This window comes from Phalaenopsis equestris, unplaced genomic scaffold (genome assembly GCF_001263595.1).
Source record: "Phalaenopsis equestris unplaced genomic scaffold, ASM126359v1 Scaffold000428, whole genome shotgun sequence".
NCBI classification, from domain to species: domain Eukaryota; kingdom Viridiplantae; phylum Streptophyta; class Magnoliopsida; order Asparagales; family Orchidaceae; genus Phalaenopsis; species Phalaenopsis equestris.
The window spans coordinates 1980078-2001917 of record NW_018164869.1 but is presented as its reverse complement, the minus strand read 5'-3'; the positions used below and the strand labels follow the sequence as shown (position 1 = coordinate 2001917).

The following is a 21840-nucleotide window of genomic DNA, read 5'->3' as shown; positions in this document are numbered from 1 at the left end:
AAAGCTTATGATGCCCAGTAAAAATGACACCATAGGGTATGGACATGTGGTATGACAAGTACCTTGATTTAACCTCTTTATTATCCCTTTAAGAATTTTTTTCAAAAATTTACCCATGGGATAAATATCAAGCTTAACCATGGGTTTGTGGCTGGCTTTAAACTCAACCTTAGAGTTTAGGACGAGTTATGGTAAGGCTTATTTGACCATACCAAGCTCAATTGGTTTGGATTTGACCATGAGTCCAAGAAGGTACATATGACCAAATGTTGTGTTTATACTAGGTTAGGCATGTCAATTGACCCAATTAACTATGGAATTTGGTGTAATAAACCATGAGGAACAACTTTTATGAATGGTGAAAATCATTTTGAGGTCAATTGGTTAATCAATTTGGTGGATTTTTGATTTTTGCCCAATTTTAAGCATGTTGGGCTAAGTTTGTGTCAAACTTGGGCTAACCATGGGATAAGTCCAAATTGATTGTTGTGTTTGGTGTAAAACATCATAATGAACAATTTTCATGAAGGATGAAAATTTTTTTGAAGTTGATTTGATGGTCAATTTGGATGGATTTTGATAGGTTTTGGTTTTAGACCCAAATTAGGCATATAGATCTAATTTGGGTCAAACTTGAGGTAGCTTTGGACTAAGCTCAAATTGATTGTTGTGTTTGTTCACAAATGACCTTATAAAGGATTTTCAATAAGAATTGGATGCCAATTTGAGATCTAAGGCATTCAATTGTTGAGATTTGGGATGTTAGCCAATATTGGGGCTAATTTGGGGATTTTGTCAAAGATGGTCAAATTGACCAAATTGGACCAAGGTGTAGATGGATTTGAGGCTTTATCAAGGCCAATTTATGGTTGATTTTGATGTGTAAGAATGTTGTAAAAATTTTGCAATATTAATTGAGGCCAATTGACGAGGCTATGAGTTCAATTGAATGAGATTAAGTCTTATGGTCAAAATTGGGGCTTTGACCCAAATCAAAATTGGGCTCAAATCATGGACCAATTGAGCCTAGATTTGGTTGAGTTTGGTCATATAAAAAGTGAATTTGAGCTTAGGATGGGAATTGGGTTCAGTTAAAATCAAATTGATAAACATTTGGGATGAATTTGGGGAATTTTGGGTCTTTCAAGGACAATTTGGGGATTTTGGTTAAAGATGGTCAAATTGGCCAAATTGGGTTATGTGGTAGTTGAAAGAAATAAAATTGGGAATATTTGGGATTTATTGGAATTTTTTTAGAATTTTAGAATTTTTAAAATTTTGGGTGAAAGGAGGGTTCCAAGGGTAGTTAGGTAATTTGGGGGTGTCTGGGGCAAAAGACCCAAGATTAGCATTTCAAGTAGAATTGGATAGATATCCATTCTAAATGAACCATGGATCAATAAAATCCGCATTTTGGGTCCCCATATATTGGCCTTAGCTAGGGTATTGTGAGGATATTGTGTACCTTAACTCCAAGCAAACACCCAGGGTCAATCCTAAGGCCAAGTAGTCCTATAGGAACTCCTCTTGAGTTCCCTCATAATGATCTCACCTACTAATTGTAAGAGGTTGGAATCAATATGTGGAACTTCAAGTTGAGTAAAGAGAAGAGTTTTGAATTTCTATTGGTGAGGGTACCTTTTCTAGTTTTCTAAGACTAGTCAATAGGAAAAGTCTTATGGCTAGACCTAGGCTACTAAAAAAGTTTCTAGACCTCAACCAAAAGTGAGGTCAACAAGAGGATTTGGCTCGGACCCAAGTTTGCTTGGGACAATGAGAGAAGAGGACTTGCTTCATCCCTCGCCAATAACTCAAAGAATGTAAGATCCGCCGACATAAGGGTCAAAACTCCCACTTATGGTCTTTCTGCTGAAGCCTCATGCCTGCACAACTTGATTCCAACAGCTCGACGTCTTTTCAGTTTCTTGGTTTCGCGGAACCCAAAGGAACTATAACTGATATAAAGCTTTTAGTTGGCATCACATAAGAACATTTATCTATAATAATTAGCTTTATGATAACAATCATTTGAAAAACAAATTTAGGATCTATTTGGGGCAGTTGCAGCTTATTGAATAATCTGCTGATAAGCTGATTAAAAATAATCTGTCAACAAGCTATGCGCGGTGACTACTATAATTTTTTTTTTGAAAAATCAGACCGCGACCAAAATGCTGCCACCACACATAGACAGGTGCAGACTGTTTTCAGCATTTTGAAAACACATAAGCTGTCAAAACACAGTTTACCCAAACAGGTCAGGTGCGTTTTCAAAACGCTACCGCGCCAAAATAAGGTACCCCAAATGGACCCTTAGACTCGTGCAAAGAATAAATAAGTTATGCACCTTCAAGGTCTTCACCGACATGGACCATCAAAGGTATATTTTTACTAGCTATTTTGTCAGCTCTAAAGTGGGATGCTTTAGAACAACCGATTGTGCCAACCTTCTTCTTTATAGCTCAGGCAGTAGCCCCAGCCTCCCACTCTACCTCCAAAGTGTAAGGCTGCCAAACGACCTTCATCATTGGCTTAAACTTCTCTGGTTGCAAAAATTCGGTTGAAAATTACTATATTAAGATACTGGAAAACTAAAAGTTGTTGACCTTCGACCACTATTGTTTCCATTGGTACCTGATGTAATACCTTCTTTTTGGACTCAATGAGATGGCTTCTAGATGAAACATTCTATGTTTCAACTTGAAGGGGAAGATTTGATGTAGAATTAGAGCTTCTAATTCTTCACCTTAATCTCCATCTCTAGCATCCAAAACCAACCAAGATAGGCAAATTGTACATAACCTTCTAGATTGATCTGAAATGACAAAGGATAGGCAAAGAGTTTTGTTGACCGACGAATCTCTTACATGTGGTAGAAAATGACAAATGTTATAATGATGATGATAGAAGTAGGCAAAATCTGAGTAGGGATGACGCTGTAATGGTTGAAGATAACTCATAGCTCTTGACAGAGAGGCAACTTCAAGCTAAGACAAAGTTAATCCCTACAAAAGATGAGATCGGGGTTGTATGGAGTGGTCGTTCGGTTGCACTCACCCTAATGGAGGAATCGTAGACGCAAGCATCCTTTTGCCAATCCTCCCTTTGGGTCAATCGTTCGGTTGTGATTATCGACTTGAAGGATTTCAGAGAGTATTTAGGAGTCATCACAATAGAGTACAAAGAATAGAAAGTCGAGAGTATGAGGATAAGAAAAGAAAAAAAAGGCAATAAAAGCACATTAACAATCCAACCCTCACCCTTAAATGCAGTGCAAAGAAAAAAGTGAAACCATCACACATGGGTAAAAATAAAATTATAATATAATTTTGAAAATTGTTGACGAAAAAATCACATTAACTCAAGATTCGATCAGGAAACATAAATTTTATTTCGTCAATAGACATTACAAATAACACTTAGAAACTAGTATGAGAGAATAAATTTTACAAGGCAATCATCAACTGCCTCAGCCAAGACATGTCCCACCATTGCAGTCTCTTACATAAAACTTGTCCCCCAAACTTGAATTGATCTGGTTTGTCTAGGCTTGAGCCTGAAGTATGAGGCAAATATCACAAACATTTGACAATTCCCGAAAAACAATTATCATCTCCTTCGCCATCATCTTTAAATTCTCCACATGAGCTGTCGGCTTACTTCTCTTCTCCTCACGTTGAATCTTAGTCGATCGAGAGAAGGAGTTTTCGATCTTGTCCAAGCAACAAGACAACAACCTGGGAGATGTCCAACATCCATTAGCTATTTCCTTTTGGGCCACACAAGGACTACCCAGGTAGTCAATCCACCATCCTCAATTGAGAGTCAGCCGTTGTCGGCTAGTGCTTGGGCAACTACCATTAGGATCAAAATCAAATTCCCACAACGTTTTCTAGAGGTGAGTCATCAACCAGGTTCGATTGGTTAGTTGCATCAAAAGACAACATAAATAAATGAGAAAAAAAATTAAAACATAATAAGTAAGATCAAGATTCCTCATATCAAAGAGTCAATCACACTCAGAGGATGTAACCGACAATCTATGTCAGTCGATCAGAAGCTTCAACACGTTCTCCATGATAAATCTTAAAAGCTAACCGACAAAGATGAGAAGAGATGCCAAACAAATATGGGGTGTCAAAGAGCCTCACATGAACTATTTATAAGAACCAAAGTCACAAAAATCAAGGGATTTCAAGCATTGAATCATTGATTAAGAGTAATTGCTATCAACCTTTTTTTTTTTGTAATTTCTCTTATTTTTATCTCATCGTCGCTTTCAAGAAATAAAAAAAAAATTGGGGAACTTAAATAATTGCATAAAAAATGTGTCGGCACTAATCTTGAGAAGATCTAAGAATAGGGTATAACAAAGGAGAGCCAACCAACAAAAGATTAGAATACTCACTTATCCTATTGGATGCAGCCATTCGAGCCAAAGTTAGCAATGACAAAGTCGACCGAGTCATGAAGACGACAAAATTATCTGAATCTGAGTGATTAAGTTAAAAATGAGACAGAGATATTCAAGTTAACTGAAATGAAAAAGTCAATTTGAGGGAAGACTTAACACCTTGACATATCCAATCATATAAGGGAGGTCCATAAGCTCCCCAGTCTATTATTAAGTGTCGCATATAGACTTACTCAATTGACCGAAATAGCATTGTCGACCCGAAGCTCACCAAGATCAGCCGACTGAAGACACCGTCTAAGCTTAGCTTACCAAACCAGTCCTGCCGAGCGAAAGCCAACTGCGTCCTATTGACTGACCCAAAGAGTAGTTAAGTGATAGACCCATATCTTTAAAATGTCAAGAATATATGTTCATATTTGTAAAATACCAGGAATAACATATACATCCCTCATTAAAAACACATAAAAAAATGTAACAATATCATATTGTACTCTATCCCTTATAAATAGGGGGATCGCTTCATGACTAAGATAATAGATATTAATGATCTTTAATTTTCACTCCTCTCTTTGTCTCTCTCTTCTTTCTTATGTTTCCTTCATTTGGTGTGATTCAATTCAACACTTAAATTACTATAATAATAATATTTATCCACTTCACTGAGATATTATAATTAATTATAAGTATTTTTAAAAACATAGCAGGTGAAACACTCCTATTTACATATTATGAATCCCAAAATCTAATATTAAGGCGAGGGAAATCATATAATTACACAAAATACGCTTCATCTATGAAAGCTTTCGTTCCTCATTTCTGCTGAATTCATTCGACTGACATAGATTTTCTGACAAGCAAGTATTCGGCTATGGAATTTGGAGCTTGGTCGGGATTCTAATTGCCAGTTTTATCGACTCCAGGGTCCTCAGAGTCTCATCTTAGAAGGCTCGAGAATTTTATATTGAAAATTTTGCAATTTCAGAGCTGAGAGGAGAGGATGGATCGCTTCAAGCTTTGAGAAGGGAAGCAAGCTTAAGAAATTGTATATAGATGACATACATATATGAGTATGTTTTGGGCAACTACAACTTATCAATAAGCTGCTGCAACTTAGCTGTCCTAGAAAACAGTTGCAGGGAAGCGGACTAGTTGTTTCTTTTATGCGGTTTTAAAATAATTGTATGATAGTTGTTTCTGGAAAAATGACTTTTCCACTTCTGTGTAGTAATGTTGTTTATAACAGATCTGTTCTGATCATATATTTGATACTTCAGAAGCAAAAAATTCATTTCAAAACAGTGCAAAAATTCAGATAAACACCTCACGTAACAGTGAGTATAAAGTATGCTAAAAAAAAATCAATATTACAATTAGTAATTTTTTTCCTTTTATTTGTGTTAGATTATCATGCAAACCACCAAAATGAAGTGTATTCACATCAATGACCAAGCCACAACCACCAATAACTCACTCAAACACATTTAACATCAGATTGCTGATTACATCCCCAAGCCACATCCTTAAAAACATATTTTATTCTTATAATTTACCAAACAAAAAATCGAGCCACTAAGAACTCACTAAAAAATCAAGCATTCACATCCATACCACCGAACAATATTTACATATCAAACATAAAAAATCCAAAGAACAAACATTCACATGGATACTTGCATTCAAAGAACTGTTCCTAAAATTTATGCGACAAAAAATGTGCCTACCGCTTGGGAACAGAGCAGGAAGAGAAACCATATGGCGTGAGAAACGTGGAAGAAGAGGAGTAAGAGGAACCAGATAGCGTGAGAAACACAGGAGAAGAGGAGGAAGAGGAGCAAGAGATCACAGTTACGCAGAGGAGTTCGACACGGGTTATGGGGGACAAATCATGAAGGAAATGAGGGTTCCGCCGTCAATATGTAAATAAATAAATTTTGCGTACCATATATGCAAAAACCTATTAATGAAATTATTTGAAGGATTCTCTCTGCCACTAATTATGGTTATACATGTTGTCCACCCAATCTGCCTAAGGCGATTGGACCGCCCATTTAACGGTGGATCTTGGCGGTTTAATGCCTGCCTATAAAATGGCATATCCGCTAACCGCCGGCCATTCCATACTTTTCCATCCCTCCCTTTTGTCTCTCGAAACCCTAGGTTTTCTTCTCCTCATTCTCTTCTCTCTGCTTTCAATCCTATTGATTTTCTATTTTTAGGAAGTTTGCGATCTTCTTTGTCCCAATTCTCGACTCTCGTTCACTGCAGAAACCCTAGCCCGGGTCTCCACTTTATAATTACCGTTTTTTCTTGCAGAATTGATTTTTCCGAACTCCGACATCTTTTGGATATACCACTTTTTAAGGATAGTGTCTGTGCGCTGCTTGAGCAATGTATGTGTATTGATCTTTTTGTTTTAGAGTGATTTTGATCTGTAGATTTAATATTTCGTTGGATTGCAGGATGGGTGAAGTGAGGCAGAACGACGCCTACGAGGAGGAGCTTCTTGACTATGACGATGAAGAAGAGAAGGCTACTGTTTCGCTTGGGGCGAAAATCAACGGCGAATCAGGAAAGAAGTAAGACAAATCCCCTCACTTTAATTCTTATTCATAGATTTTCTCATCCACTTGAAATTTGTGTAGATTTATGTGTTACGGCGACCCTTTATTGCGAAGTAGATTTCTAACCTGGCTGACACTTGCTTTTATCTTTCTATGCATCAAGTGGCTTTGGATCTGTAAACTTTTTTCATAGTGTAATGTATTCAAGTGGTTATATCTCAAAGTGAGAAGTCAGCTGTTTTGATATGCTTGAAAAAATATGTTTTGTTCTATCTTGTAATTTAATTATCTACTTTTAGTGAATTAGATTGTCTAGTGATAGTTTTAATAATTGAACATTCAATTCCCTAGTCATCACATGTCAAAGAACTCTTTATGCTTGTTCCAACATAATTGAATGGCATAGCAAGTTCCATGTGCAGTTTTTTATTTTATTTTATTTATTTATGTATTTTTTTGTAATGTTATTGGCACATAGCGAAGTTGTCCATGCATGGCATTGCGGTGCTCGATCTGTCAGTTACTCATTATCAGATTGCCCCTCTTTTAGAAAATTTCTATTTCACATCTCTAACTTCATATTGGCAGCCAAAGCTGTAGGAATATTCTTATTGACCCAAATTATTTCATGGACATTATTGATTCTAATCTCTTTTGGTTTTTTGATCAAATGCAGGGGTTATGTTGGAATACACAGCTCCGGATTTAGAGATTTTCTGTTGAAACCAGAGCTTCTACGGGCCATAGTTGATTCTGGATTTGAGCACCCCTCCGAAGGCAAGATCCCATGTTATGCAAAGTGTGTTTGTACTTTAGGTTATGATTGCTATAATCCTTTCATATCATATTAAGACCATCCAAAAGTGGAATACTCAGTCCACCATTCTCTCTAAATAAAGTACTTATGCGCCAAGCAATAACAATCATACAAAATTGCACCTTGTTACGATGAAGTTAGCTTTCACATTAGTAATTATTGTACAGCCCCCTCAGGCATTACTGTAAATCTCATCAAGTGACTTAAAATAGTAGTTTTAATGAACTGCAATCTATTATGGAATGGGAAGGTTCTTGTTTTTAACAACTGCTCTAATCAAAGAGCTTATTGAGAATGGGAATGCAATAAGTGGTTTTGTGTTTGACCGAGGGAGACTATCAGACCTAAATGCTTCCAAGGGAAGGAATATAAAAAATGCCAAGATGGGAGGCTTGTAGTTTTGCATCACAAGGATCATCTAGCCAATTTGTAAGGATTGACATTAGCCCATTCAATGAGGAAAATTGATGAAACATTTTTTTAAGATAGTGAATTGTGTTGTGATTGGTTTTACCAGTAATGGCCAAGTCATATAAAAAAAATATAGTAGAAAATAGAGATATTGTTGTGTTTTAGAGCACATTGAAGGATTTTTGAAATAGTTTTGTTTAACATACAAGATAGAATATCCATAAGAATTGTGAACAGGAAGTGAGAGAGAAGATAGCCTTGTCTCACACCATTGGTGGAGTATAAATTACGAATGAGCTCTTTGGACTTTTTTGATATATTCATTAATCACAAATATGTTTTTTTTTAGAGCAAGCCTTTGAGACATTCCAAGATTAACACTAGTCAAAATCTTTATACAGATCCATAAAAAAATGTTTAGGAGAATTGGAAAGATTGAAACCCCTAAATAGTTGTAGGTTGAACAATATTGTCAGTAGTATCTTTATTTTAATTGAAAGAAAATTGAGCGTGACTAATCAAGTTAGGAATGATCAATTTTAATATGTCAGCAATCATTTTTGGAATAACCTTTTTTGTGTTGTAGAGAGATATTGTCTGAGTTATTAAGAGATATTGAGCTTCTTTTAACGAAAGAAATAGTAGAATGTTTTACACTCTCATTAAGCTTGGCAATGGAAAAATAATAATGAATTGCATCAATCACATATTTGCCAATATTATCAATCCCATGATCATTGATTAAATTTCTATTTTTTAAGCAATTATAAGAGAAAAATCTAAGGTGTAGCTCCCTTAAACCTAGATAGGGCGCACAATTACTATGTTAACAAACTTATTTGGCCTAGGAGTATACTCCCTATTTTTTATGTTCATATCATCTTATGTAGTTGCAGTCATTTGAGAGAATTCACGGGCCATTGGTTTGGTCAATGATAACACATAGCTTCACAAAGAGCTTTCATCTCATAAGCACCATTTTTAGCATAATTAAAGGTTAGAAAGAACATAATGGGGGAATAGGACCTAAGCAATTATTAATGTATTGTGGATAGGGTAGAGAATTTAGCTCAAAGACGGCTAATTGTTTAAAAATAGGTTCAAAATTTTGCTCAAATTGAAGTAAGCAAGTCGAGTTGAGCTAAAAAATGGATTGAATTTTTTTTTATCCAGATTTGAGCGATACACGGATTGGCTCAAACTGGTTTGAGATAAACTCAAAAATTGTTTAAATTTATAGATTATATATATATATATATATAATCAAAAATTCAAAAAAATATATAACCATATATTTCAGAGTATTTTTTAATAGGATGCCAAGTAAAATTTAGAATGCACAAATTATAGGATTTTTTATTTTTTAGTAATTTATTTGTATTCATTAATTTTTAAGTAGATCGAAACGAGTTGACTCATTTTAATTTCCGAGACAGAATGGATCCAAATAGCTCAATTTGAGCCATCTTATTTCGGTTTTCATCCGGATTGAGCTCGATTAAATTTCGAGCCAAGTCGGTTCGAAATAGAATACAATGATCCACGAACTAATTTCGAGTCACATTCAAACCCTTCACGCTGACCACAACTTGGCTCAAAATTGGATTGTTCACAACCCTAACTGTGAAGTTTACTTTGTCTTTTATTTTGGAAAACCTTGAAATTCCTTCAAGCAGATTGGTCTAACACATAATTGAGTGTAGTCTTATATTTTGGATGACCAATCTTTTCAAGGCAATGATCATTGATTAAATTTCTATATTTCGAAACCTAATATTTCCCATTTAACCCTTGAATATTTCAAAGCAACAATTTGGGAAATTCACAAGTATAATTAGTAGAGAGAGGGGGAGTTTTGCCTTGTTATTATAACTTTGAACATGGAAGAAGAATCCAATTAAGGTAAGGATCAATGCCCTATTTTCTGCTGTATATGGATAAACGACTTAAGTTATTCGTTTACGAGACTAATTATCCTGGCTTGTAGGGAGATAGCTATGAGTAAGCAAAAGAATCTTGACTTTCAGAGCTTGATTGAGGAGATGAGGAAGTTTTCCTGTGTTTGGGAATAAAGAGGATACATTGTAGGTGGTAATGGGATTTTTTTTTTTTTAAGATTTGAGGTTTGGGGTTATGCTAGGCAAAGCAGAGAAAGAAACCTGAGGTCTACTTTTATTTTTGCTAATCACTTGCCTAGCTTTGCATCGACTGCGATCTCCCACTAAAGTGCTTAAGGGTTTGTCGAAATGTGGAGTTTACTGTGGGGTTCTTAGGACAAGTCGATGCTTCATGTGCATGGGCATTCAACTAAGGTATGGGGATGGTTTTTATTTTCATATAAAAGGTTGGATTAGTTCTCGCATTTAGACTTTGGTAATATGGTCAGGGAGATGTGAATTGGTGGAGATTTGCATGCTATTTTTGGTTAAATTAGCCTATATTTGGCAACAAAGAGGAGGCCAACCAATAGAATGTTCCCTTTTTTACTTATAATTTGAGAAATATCATTTTGATACCAACAACAAAGATGTAGATTTGATAGTTTGATCTTGACAATGAATATTACAAAATTATGTTTAATAGGCTTTAAACTAGAAGATCACTTTTTGAGTATGAGCGGGCAATCACTTAAGAGTTAAGTTCCCCATTCTAGATCATTTTCATATCCTCCATGCAGTGAAAATTGAATAAAAATAAGTATCTGCTAAACAAAATAGTTCAAAGGTACCTTTCAGACTTAGAAGTTTGTGAACAACTTGGTAGAGATTATCATAGTGGGCCTTCATCCCACTGCATGACAAACTAAAGTCAGGCTATGGTCCTTGGCTCCATCAACAACTTCATTCCTTAGAAGAGCGAATGTTATAAGCCAAACAGGGTTTGTATGGGAGCGATAATTTAGTGGCATTGGGGACATGTGAAGTCAAGAGTACTTTCCAATTTTTGGAAGATGGGTGTATGCCGTAAGCGACTGAGGAAGTAGGTATGTGGTTGGAAGAGAGAGAGAGGCTTCAGTTCATAAATGGGGAAGTAGAGATTTGAGAAGGCCGCAAATGGGGTAATGGTGTTAGATATGTCTCCAATGCCATGGAAGATGACAATTAGTACAACTCTTGCGTACACCAGTGATGGGAGATGCTCTAAGAGTAGTGACAAACCCTTTTCAGAGTAGAAGAAAAGCATTGTTACCTTGAGAACCGACGGAAAAAAAAAGATGCTTTAGCAGAGCGAACGTGAAACTTTCTTTATTGCAACTTTGTTATTTTTTTTCCTTGCCTGTGGCAGTGAATTTTGTGGTGATTGTTTGATGTGTAAGATGAAGTCTAGTTGTGCCTTAATTTCCTTTAATTAATATTTTTTTTGAATCTAGAATAGTTTATTTGGTATGTGGAAGCTATACTTTGTTGTTGTGGATTTTTTTTTAAATCCTGTTTTCTACTTTACTTTTTTTTTAATTGGGAAACAGAGTCTATTTGGGGCAGATGCAACTTATTCAAAAGCTATTGTGTAATAGCTGTGGCTGGAAGAACTCCGCAGTAAATATCAAGTTCATACTAGCACATTCTTTACTTGAAGCAAATATCAAGTTCGAATATTACCAAATAAAAATACACTTCACTAAACAATGAGTAGAACGGCAATCAAAATTAAAAAGCAAGTTGTTAAAAGAACAATTAATAGTATGATGATATTTTTTTTTTAAATGCACTTGATTTATGTCATGAGATAAGCAGTCTTACAAGGAAAATCTCCATGCCCTATCACTATCGGTGGTGAAATCCTCCGACCCATCCGCACACCTAAAGAAGTTGCAACATTCTGATATTCTCCTCGGACACTTGTAAAACTCTTTCGTAGTTATGTGGCTGTGCAAAGTAAACAAATAACATTGTAGTCCACAGTAGTACAAACCCTTATCTTTCTTGACGGTACCGAAAATCTTTGAACTCTTATTTCATAAAGGCTTAAAATCACAAAACACAGACCCTTAGATGCAACATTAGTTAAAATGAATAATAAAAGTAATAAATTAAAGTTTTATACAGCTCTGAGGTCTCATATAACACAATATATAAATTGACAAATTTGTCACTATATAAAGACAACATATCTTATTAATAAAATAAGTTCTTGATTATCTTTAACCTGCGTAATATCGAGCTCGAGTTTGTCACATATGTATATCACAAAAAAAATCATCCAGAAGAACCTCAAATACCATAGCACTGAAGAAGAACACGAACTTAGTTGCTTTCTTTGAGATTTCACATGTGACAAAAACCAATAATGACATATAGGCTATCCGGAAGAACCCTTAAGTTCGAATGTCTAATCATAGACCTCAAAAAAAAAAGAGATAGTTATATTAGATATTATATCAACGGTTGCCTCATTGACAATCTAGGTGGAAATTAATACATGCATAAGAATTAAAAATAAAATTGAGATTCAAAATTTTTATCGCTCATGTAAAAGTACAAATACGATAAATAATAATAATTTACATAATACATTACAAATAAAGTAGCAACAAGAAAACGAATGTTTCCTCCATTCAGCCTCCAACAATAACAACCGTAATTCGCTTACTCAACTCTATTATCTCGCTTGTCACTTCTCATCCTGGGTGCAAGTCTCATACAAATCAATTTCGGCCTGTGATAAAGATTGTCCAAGACGATATTCATATGCTTCAATGGGTCATGTGATTGATCTTTGTCAGCCCTATTAAAGTCAATATAGTTGCACGATGGATGCCGCAAAATAAAGTTGTGGAGAGGCATCGTGACGACCATAATCCGTACTTGTTTGAAAAACGAATATGCATGCATGTCGAGTAGACCCATCTTTTCTTCTAAACTTCAAATGTCCCTTCAATGACACCTTGTAAGGAGTGTTTCTTGTTGAAAACCTCTTTCCTGTCCGAGTGACATTGCTAGCCATCGCAAAATCAGGATTGCAATACCTATGATTCCTCGTAGTAAATTTGAAAATACGACTGTTATGTGCACTGCATTTTCTTCTGACCGTCACAAATGTGAATTACGTATTGAAATCACATAACCATCACATTCTGTGTTAGTGATCCACACCGTTCAATGCAAGCAATCTTTTCACCGTTGGAAACACGTGCATTAAGATGTTTATCATTAATTGCTTCAACACAACCCTGAAACAATTAGCAAATATATTAGAGACATTGTGCTAAAATAAATTTAGGGAAATATGAACACTTGAAACATCATTAAAATGTCATATAACGTTGGTCCTGTGAGATGTGCATGTGTGCTTTGGAATGTAGGGTATTCGATGACGATAACTTTTGATGAAAAACTAATTAGAGCATTTAGCCCAACTAAAAAGTATCTGTTGATAGTTTCAGATGAGTGCTGTAAGCGTTTCATGACTCTCCTCATTGACTCATTTTGTGATAAAATATAATGCTATAGCTAAACATCTCTCTTGAAGTCATCCTGGACTAGCCATGTTGACCATGATTTATGTGCTTTTCCTCCATCAAATCAATGAAAGTAGTTTGTCATTCAGAACATGTTCAACCTTGTGGGGTGACTCACGAGCAACTCCCTAACCCACTTGTCGCATATGTAAGTAGAAATGTATGAAGATCGAGCAACATATGAGTTCTAATATTTGTACGGTAAACATAATGCAACTGTAATTTTCTCTTGCATTTTTTTCTATCCATGATATTCATTTTGTAAATAGAGATCACTAAAAATGAAGATTGAATCAGATTTAATGGCATTTAACATAAATAGATAGCCCATAAAGAACACTTTACTGCAAGAAATAATTTGAAGCTATCCAGAAAAAGAAAAAATCTGAAATCCAATAACATAAAATAGTCTATAAAATAAAACTAAAAAATTCACGTATCTTGATTGTCGTAATGATATCTTAAGTGATATCTAAGTAATTAATCATATGGTTACTTTTCATCGACATGAAAAACTCTCTTCTTCCAACAACTTCATGGAGAACTAGTGAAACGGCATGTCCTATTCAATTTTTGGATTATTTTTCAGAATTCTCATAGCCTACCTAATAGAAGTAGTTTTTCATTTCAAAAATTGAACAAAATATTAATGTCATCTTTTTTGCCCTAGGCAGCAGACGAACCAATTTTTTTTGCCTTGCCCTTACAACAACTAGCATTCAAAAAACTAAAGAACATAAATTCATGGGAGTATATAAAAAAAAAGGTAGAAATATGAACATCTGCAACACCGCCACCATCATATTTATCACACGTCACACTACTTCATAACCAACACTCCTCTAAACTACACACCACCACTTCAACACCACTAATCACCAACATCAATAGCACACCACAACACTCCACCACAACACATCACCACCTCCACACAACCTACAACCAACATCAATAACACACCTCCACATCACCCCACCACCTCCACATCACCTACCTCCACAACACACCACCATCTCCAAACAACCTACAACCAACATCAATAGCACACAACCACCTTATCAACAAAAACCAACACCAACATCACACCACAACCTTCACACCACACCGCCTCCAAATCACACACAACCACCTCCAAACCACCAACCATCAACATGAAAGGTTTGATCATGTCAAGGGTAAATGCACCCGTTTTGGTTGTTTTGTATGTAATTTACACTAAACATTGCCATCTGCAAATCAAACATCCTTTTTCATTCATTTTTTCAAATTCTCACTCAAACAACAATAACAATGATAAAACCCATCTTATATTTGTCATTTGAGGCAATTACATACAATGCACTTGAAATGTTGCTATCTACAAATTAAGCACACTCCACCACCTCCACATCACCTACCTCCACAACACACCACCATCTCCAAACAACCTACAACCAACATCAATAGCACACAACCACCTTATCAACAAAAACCAACACCAACATCACACCACAGTCTCCACACCACACCACCTCCAAACCACCAACCACCAACATGAAAGATTTGATCATGTCAAGGGTAAATGCACCAGTTTTGGCTGTTTTGTATGTAATTTACACTAAACATTGCATCTACAAATCAAGCATCCTCTTTCATTTATTTTTTTAAATTCTCACTCAAACAACAATGACAGTGATAAAACCAATCTCATATTTTTCATTTGAGGCAATTACATACAATGCACTTGAAATGTTGCCATCTACAAATTAAGCACGCTCTTTCATCCATTTTTTAAATTCTCGCTCAAACATCAAAGATAAAAATTGTATGTTTTTGAATTGAGGCAATTACAAACTATGCACCCGAAACAATGCTACGTACAAATCAAACACAATATTTCATTCATTTTTCAAATTCCTACTAAAAAATCAATGGAGGTAATGATAGAAGACCATCCCATATTTTTCATTTCTTTCTGTCACATACAGGGCACCCGAAACATTGCTATCTATTAATCAAGCACACTCTTCATCTATTTATCAAATTCCCACTCAAAAAATCAATGGAGATAAAAACTCCATTCCATATTTTTCATTTTTATCGCAAATTTCAAATCACAAAATTAAAGGAAATAAATTAGAAAGCCACAAACCGCAATATCACAAACTTCTCACAATAAAACTCAAATGAGAGCCAAAAATCGCATAGAGAAAGTCATTTCATTGAAAATGAGCACATAAATTATGTACAAAGCGTAGTAACCAGAGATTTGGGGGAAGTGGGGAGGAGAAAGACAACCACCGAAGAAAGACGAGAGAGAGAGAGAGAAAGAGAGGTGCCTAGGGCAGAAGATACGCGGGAGTGGGAGCCATATGGTCGAGATGGCAGCGGGGTAATAACCTCGCGAAGAAATGCGGGCCGCGGGGTCGAATTTGCGGCCCACATTTAAAAAAATAATAGAAAAAGCCATTGCGCCGCAAGAACCAAATGCTTCAACTGGTGTTTTCAAAACGCACCACACCTAATAAGCTGCCCCAAACGGGCCTTGAAGCAGATTAATAGCACCTTTATTCTTTGGATTATAGGAGACATGTTTTGTGGAACATTATTCGATTTATTGCTTCCTTTTGTTACTTGGAAATTATGACTTCTGTGATAAACATTTTTTTTTTGTAAATTTAACTCCAGCATCATAATGTGTTGTTGCTTTATGTTTATTACCTTAATTTGAGGATTTCTTGGTAGTGTCAACTGAAATATGGATTCAGGCCATCTTTTAGGTTGATATTGTTACCTATTTTAACTAAATGCTTAAGGATGGTTTTTGGTGAACTAAAATGATGCACTTTGAAGTAAGGGATGTTTTGGAAAAGCAGTTGGCAATTTATTGCACGGTCGTAAGCCATATTTTTTTAAGGAAGTCTTATTTTTTATTTATCATGTTTACGGGCACTGTTACGAAGCCGTGCCAAATAAACTGTTTTTTATTGCATGAATTTTCTTCTATGATGATTCGATGTCAAATTACAAATTGAATTGGCAGCATCAATCTTTCGTGATTTTTATTGAGTATTCTATTAATTCTCTCCAGGTAAACACTACTGCCACTTTCTCATTTGGAGGAGCATATGGTAAAGCTTTGATTTAAAAGGACCCAGAAGATTATTTTTTTACTTACTGGGGGTACTTCGCTCCAATTTTCTTTGGTTATCCGTCAGTACAACATGAGTGCATACCTCAAGCCATTTTGGGAATGGACGTCATTTGTCAAGCGAAGTCTGGAATGGGAAAAACTGCAGTTTTTGTTCTCTCAACCCTTCAACAAATTGAGCCCGTTTCTGGTCAGGTTGCTGCACTTGTCCTGTGTCATACTAGAGAACTGGCTTACCAGGTTTGCACCAAATAGCCACTTCAATGAATATTTTTTAGGGACATTTGCATACATGTTACACAATTCTTATGAATATACATATCTAACACCTTACTTCCTACATAGCACTTTAACGTACATAAACAATACCATAACTGATTACTTTTTAAAAATGAAGCACAGTTTTTTATGCATGGAGGATATGAAATGAATATCAAACTTGTAGGTGTTAGATATGTAAATACAAAGGAATTGTGCTGTATATATGTAAATTTCCCTATTTTTTATTTTTTATTACCGTGGTTAAATGGAGCATGTCATGTTTTGCAGATATGTCACGAGTTTGAGAGATTCAGCACGTACTTGATTGACATCAAAGTTGCTGTATTTTATGGTGGCGTTCACATTGGAAAGCACAAGGACATACTGAAAAATGAATGTCCTCATATAGTTGTTGGAACACCAGGAAGAATTCTGGCACTTGCTAGAGATAAGGACCTTTCTCTAAGGAATGTGAGGCATTTCATCCTTGATGAATGTGACAAGATGCTAGAGTCACTTGGTATGGTGCATTATTTATCAGTTATCATAATCAAGGTTTTGAATATCAGACCGGCCATTGAATTGTGAGGAGAGGTTCAAAGTTAAATGGTTCAATCTGGAGTTAACATAGATGCTGTAATACATATTTAATTTTTTTTAATATTATTTAAATTATGTATTAATGTAAATATGTAAAAAAAAAAATTAACAGAACCTGACATGAGTTATATTTGAAATAATTCAAATGTATAAACAAACTTATTAAGTATATTTGGAGCTTAATTTTCACAGTACAATTCTTCATTTTTCAGCCCAATTCAAATGTAAAAATAGTAAAAAAATTGTCTCATATCATAACTCATATCATAGATGAGAGTTTCACAATTTGAGCTTGTATTTCCCTTAGAGTTGTTGGCGTTGTTTGAATTAACTTGATTGAACTATATTTATTAGATTTAAGGTTTAAAGTTTTTAAAATCCGTGATTATATGTTTAATTTAATATAACTGGACCGGTGTTATGTCTGATTCACGGTCTATTTGGTTGAACTGGCTGGTCAAATCAAATTTTTAAAACCTTGGTTATAATACTCTTGTATAGTTTATGGTTGAATTTTCTAACTAATTAATTTTTATAATTTATTTTCTTTTTCAAAATTTCATTTCATGGTTTTGAATACTCCATAGACATGCGGAGAGATGTACAGGAGATCTTCAAAATGACTCCACATGATAAACAAGTCATGATGTTTTCAGCCACGCTAAGCAAGGAGATACGCCCTGTTTGCAAGAAATTCATGCAAGATGTAATGTCCCATGGCCAGACTTCATTCTTTCCTGATTGGAACTGCATCTTTCAGTTTTCCAAGCTTTGTTTAGGATTTCCTTTTTGGTGGGATCGAGATTGTAAAGCAACTTTATAAGAGTGCAGGGAAGATGATGGCCGAGTTTTTTTGAAGCCAGTCTTAGGTGTTATTAGGATTAAAAGTTTTAGGGATTATCCAAACTAGCAATTTCTTGTACTAGCTTAAATTGATCATCAGTGATAGTAGCGTGTCAGGTTGCTTAATATGCAAATAGTTCTCTGACTGTTTGGGCGGCATATTCACTCAAAGATTGTCCTCTCGATGTCAGAAAGCTGTCCACACATGGTTTTAAACATGTTACTGGACAAGCAGTAAGAATTCTGAGCAATTATATTTCATGAATAAGTTATGATTTTCATGTCAAATGGACTGGAATATCGAATTGTATTGGTCATCGGTGGTGGTGGTTGGTTCGTCATTCATTGGGTTTTGGGTTCAACTGTCTTGAAGATGTGATACTAGTCTTCTCTAATTTTACATTTGTTCCCTTACAGCCTATGGAAATTTATGTGGATGATGAAGCAAAACCTAACCCTGCATGGGTTAGTTTCAGGTATGAAAGTTTTCTAGTAAGCACTACATTTGTCAGTGAATTTAATTGTACTTAATTAATTTTTTTTTCCTGACAGCACTACATCAAACTCAGCGAATTGGAGAAGAACCGTAAATTGAATGATCTTCTGGATGCTTTGGATTTCAATCAGGTTGTAATTTTTGTCAAGAGTGTCAGCAGAGCAGCAGAGCTGAACAAATTGCTTCTCGAGTGCAACTTCCCATCTATCTGCATTCATTCTGGAATGTCACAGGAAGAAAGGTTTGGCTTCACTTCTAAATGGTTACTAAATATTCATCATCTTGTATGTCATTATCAGACCTATTTTGAACATATAGGGTGGTAGCCTTGCTGGAGCTTTTCTACTAAATGATATTTATTTGGGAAATTTACATACATACCCCAGAGTTATTATGTATCTAGATATCTAACAACTAAAGTTCGATATTTACATTTATTACACTTTGGTGTTATCAACCTATGCATTAAAAGGTTTATTTCACTTTAAAAAGTTAGTAATTGTGGTATTTTTGATGCGGTGTCAAAGATTTGAGTGTGCATATAAATATCAAATTTTAAGTGTTAGATATGTAAATATTTAATAACTTTGTGGTACAGATGTATAAACTCTCTTTTTTCTTTAGAAGAAATTCAGTGAGGCTCATTTCTTCAGTTGTGTCAGATCATTGTTTTACTGGAATGAGCAACATCTTAAAGCTGCTTTTCTTTTTGGAATGTTTACACATTTGCATCCCTTTATTGACAGTGTTGTCACTTTTTTCTATCCTATATGATTATGGAAGTATATTTTATGTTGATTCTCTTCGGTAATGGGATGTTAAAGGAATTTATATGAGATACGGTGGAGAAAGTGGGTTGTTCTTTGTGGATCTTGATCGTTACTTCAGATTAGTCATAAATTGTTGAACCGATTCACAATATAATCTCCAGTCTACATGTTTTTCTTTGTCATTATGTTGCATTTTCAGCAAGTTTTTTGAGCTATCATTCCTTCTTCTGAACTAAATTCCCTTTTGTCGATTCATTTTATTTGCATACTTATTATTTTTCTGGATACTGTAAATCCCCTAATATGATGAATTATCTATCTATCTATCTATCTATCTTTCTTTCTTTCTTTCTTTCTATATATATAGACACGCGTGCGCCACATACCTCGGCTCATTGATTTGCATTCTCGGTGTAAGACCCTCGGGTCGGGGGTTCGAATCCCCTCTGGCACAGTTGGCTTTAAGGAGGTGGTACTCGAATTGTTTGACACATTAGGAGTGAGTGGAGTTTCGTATAATAGCCTCTGGTCATTACCACAGATTTTTTTTATATGCATTTTTATTCGATGTTCATAAGAAACGATATGTGACTTTCTTTTATGCTATGAATGTATAAATTTCTTTGAAGCTTAACACTACATGATTTCTTTCATTGATATTTAATGCTAGTGTTTAAATACAGATATATTTCTGTTTGGATACTTACAGATTAACAAGGTACAAGGGATTCAAGGAAGGGCATAAAAGGATTCTTGTTGCTACCGATTTGGTTGGGAGGGGAATCGACATCGAGCGTGTAAACATCGTGATCAACTATGATATGCCTGATTCTGCCGACACTTACTTGCACCGGGTATAATTTTGTTTGAGGTTGAGCCTAATTTTTCATATTTTTTTGGTGATCTTCTGACGCTGTTCCACAGGTTGGTAGAGCTGGCAGATTTGGCACCAAGGGTCTGGCTATCACCTTCGTCTCCTCAGCATCTGATTCAGACGTTCTTAATCAGGTCAGATGTTTTTTATTTGCATTCTCCTTTGATTTTGTACGAGGCAGACTGAATTTATTTGGCAAATAATTTCCATTCTTATAGGTTCAAGCAAGATTTGAAGTTGATATCAAGGAATTGCCAGAGCAAATTGAGAGCAAATTGATACTTTCCACATACAGTAAGTTACCTTTCTCTTCTACACTAGATAGGAGTAAGCGTCCAGGTTTTAGTTTTAGATAATATTTTTGAAAACTCTGCACTTTTAAGTTCTGTTGTTCGTTCTCTTATTATGTGGGATTGTGGGTAGATTTATCTGGGAAAGATTTTGTGCCGTTTTGAGGAAATTTTTTTTTTCAGAATTCTAATAAATTGTAAGTGTATTTTACATCAACCATTTTTATTGCATTAGCACAAACCATTTATTGAGTAGAGTTTATGTTAACTCATGATCATTTTGACTCGGTTATACTGCTAGTTCCTGCATTTGTTCCCCAGCCATCTTTTATTTGATGTTTTTTCATCCCTTGCTCTCCCATGAGGTAGTAATCAAGTTTGATGGTCATAAATATTTTGCTTGTTTTTGTTTCCAGTGCCGTCGTAAGGCAGAGGTCCGCGATGAAGAAGATCTATGAAGTTGAAGATGTGAATTGAATGATATGTTTTTTTATGATTTATATCTCTAGGAGAGTCATGGCAGACTTGCTGAAAGTTAGATGTTTTGGATCATGTGCCTGCTATCAACTACTATCTAAGACATGTTTTAATATAGGTTTATGTTTTGACAATGATTTTTATTGTCTTCAGTTGGGATTATTATATTTGTCTTTAAATTATTTAAGTTTCAGCGAGTTTTTGAATGCGTTTTTGTCAATTTTTTTCTTACATATTTTCATCTGACAATTTATTGAATTCTGAAACAAGCGAAGAAACCAACCTAACTTTCAGCTGCAGAAGCTAGCCATTTCTGGGGGTGATTTATCTACTCTCCACACAATTTTTATGTATTTACAGTTCTAACATCTAAGAATTTATTTTTACATTTATATTGCCTTGGTTTCATAAACATACATACATATATATATATAT

General features: G+C 35.1%; 1 protein-coding gene across 1 annotated transcript; it reads left to right on the top strand.

Annotated features, from left to right (window-relative positions):
• Positions 1-6545: 6545 nt before the first annotated feature.
• LOC110027500 (DEAD-box ATP-dependent RNA helicase 56-like) lies at positions 6546-21597 on the top strand. Its single transcript, XM_020728958.1, is given in 13 exon segments — positions 6546-6807; positions 6877-6993; positions 7655-7755; positions 16862-17034; positions 17344-17575; positions 18243-18361; positions 18916-18948; positions 18950-18982; positions 19051-19235; positions 20474-20618; positions 20689-20772; positions 20857-20932; positions 21345-21597. Coding segments are annotated over 13 exon segments (1311 nt in total). The 5' UTR covers positions 6546-6805; the 3' UTR covers positions 21356-21597.
• Positions 21598-21840: the final 243 nt, after the last annotated feature.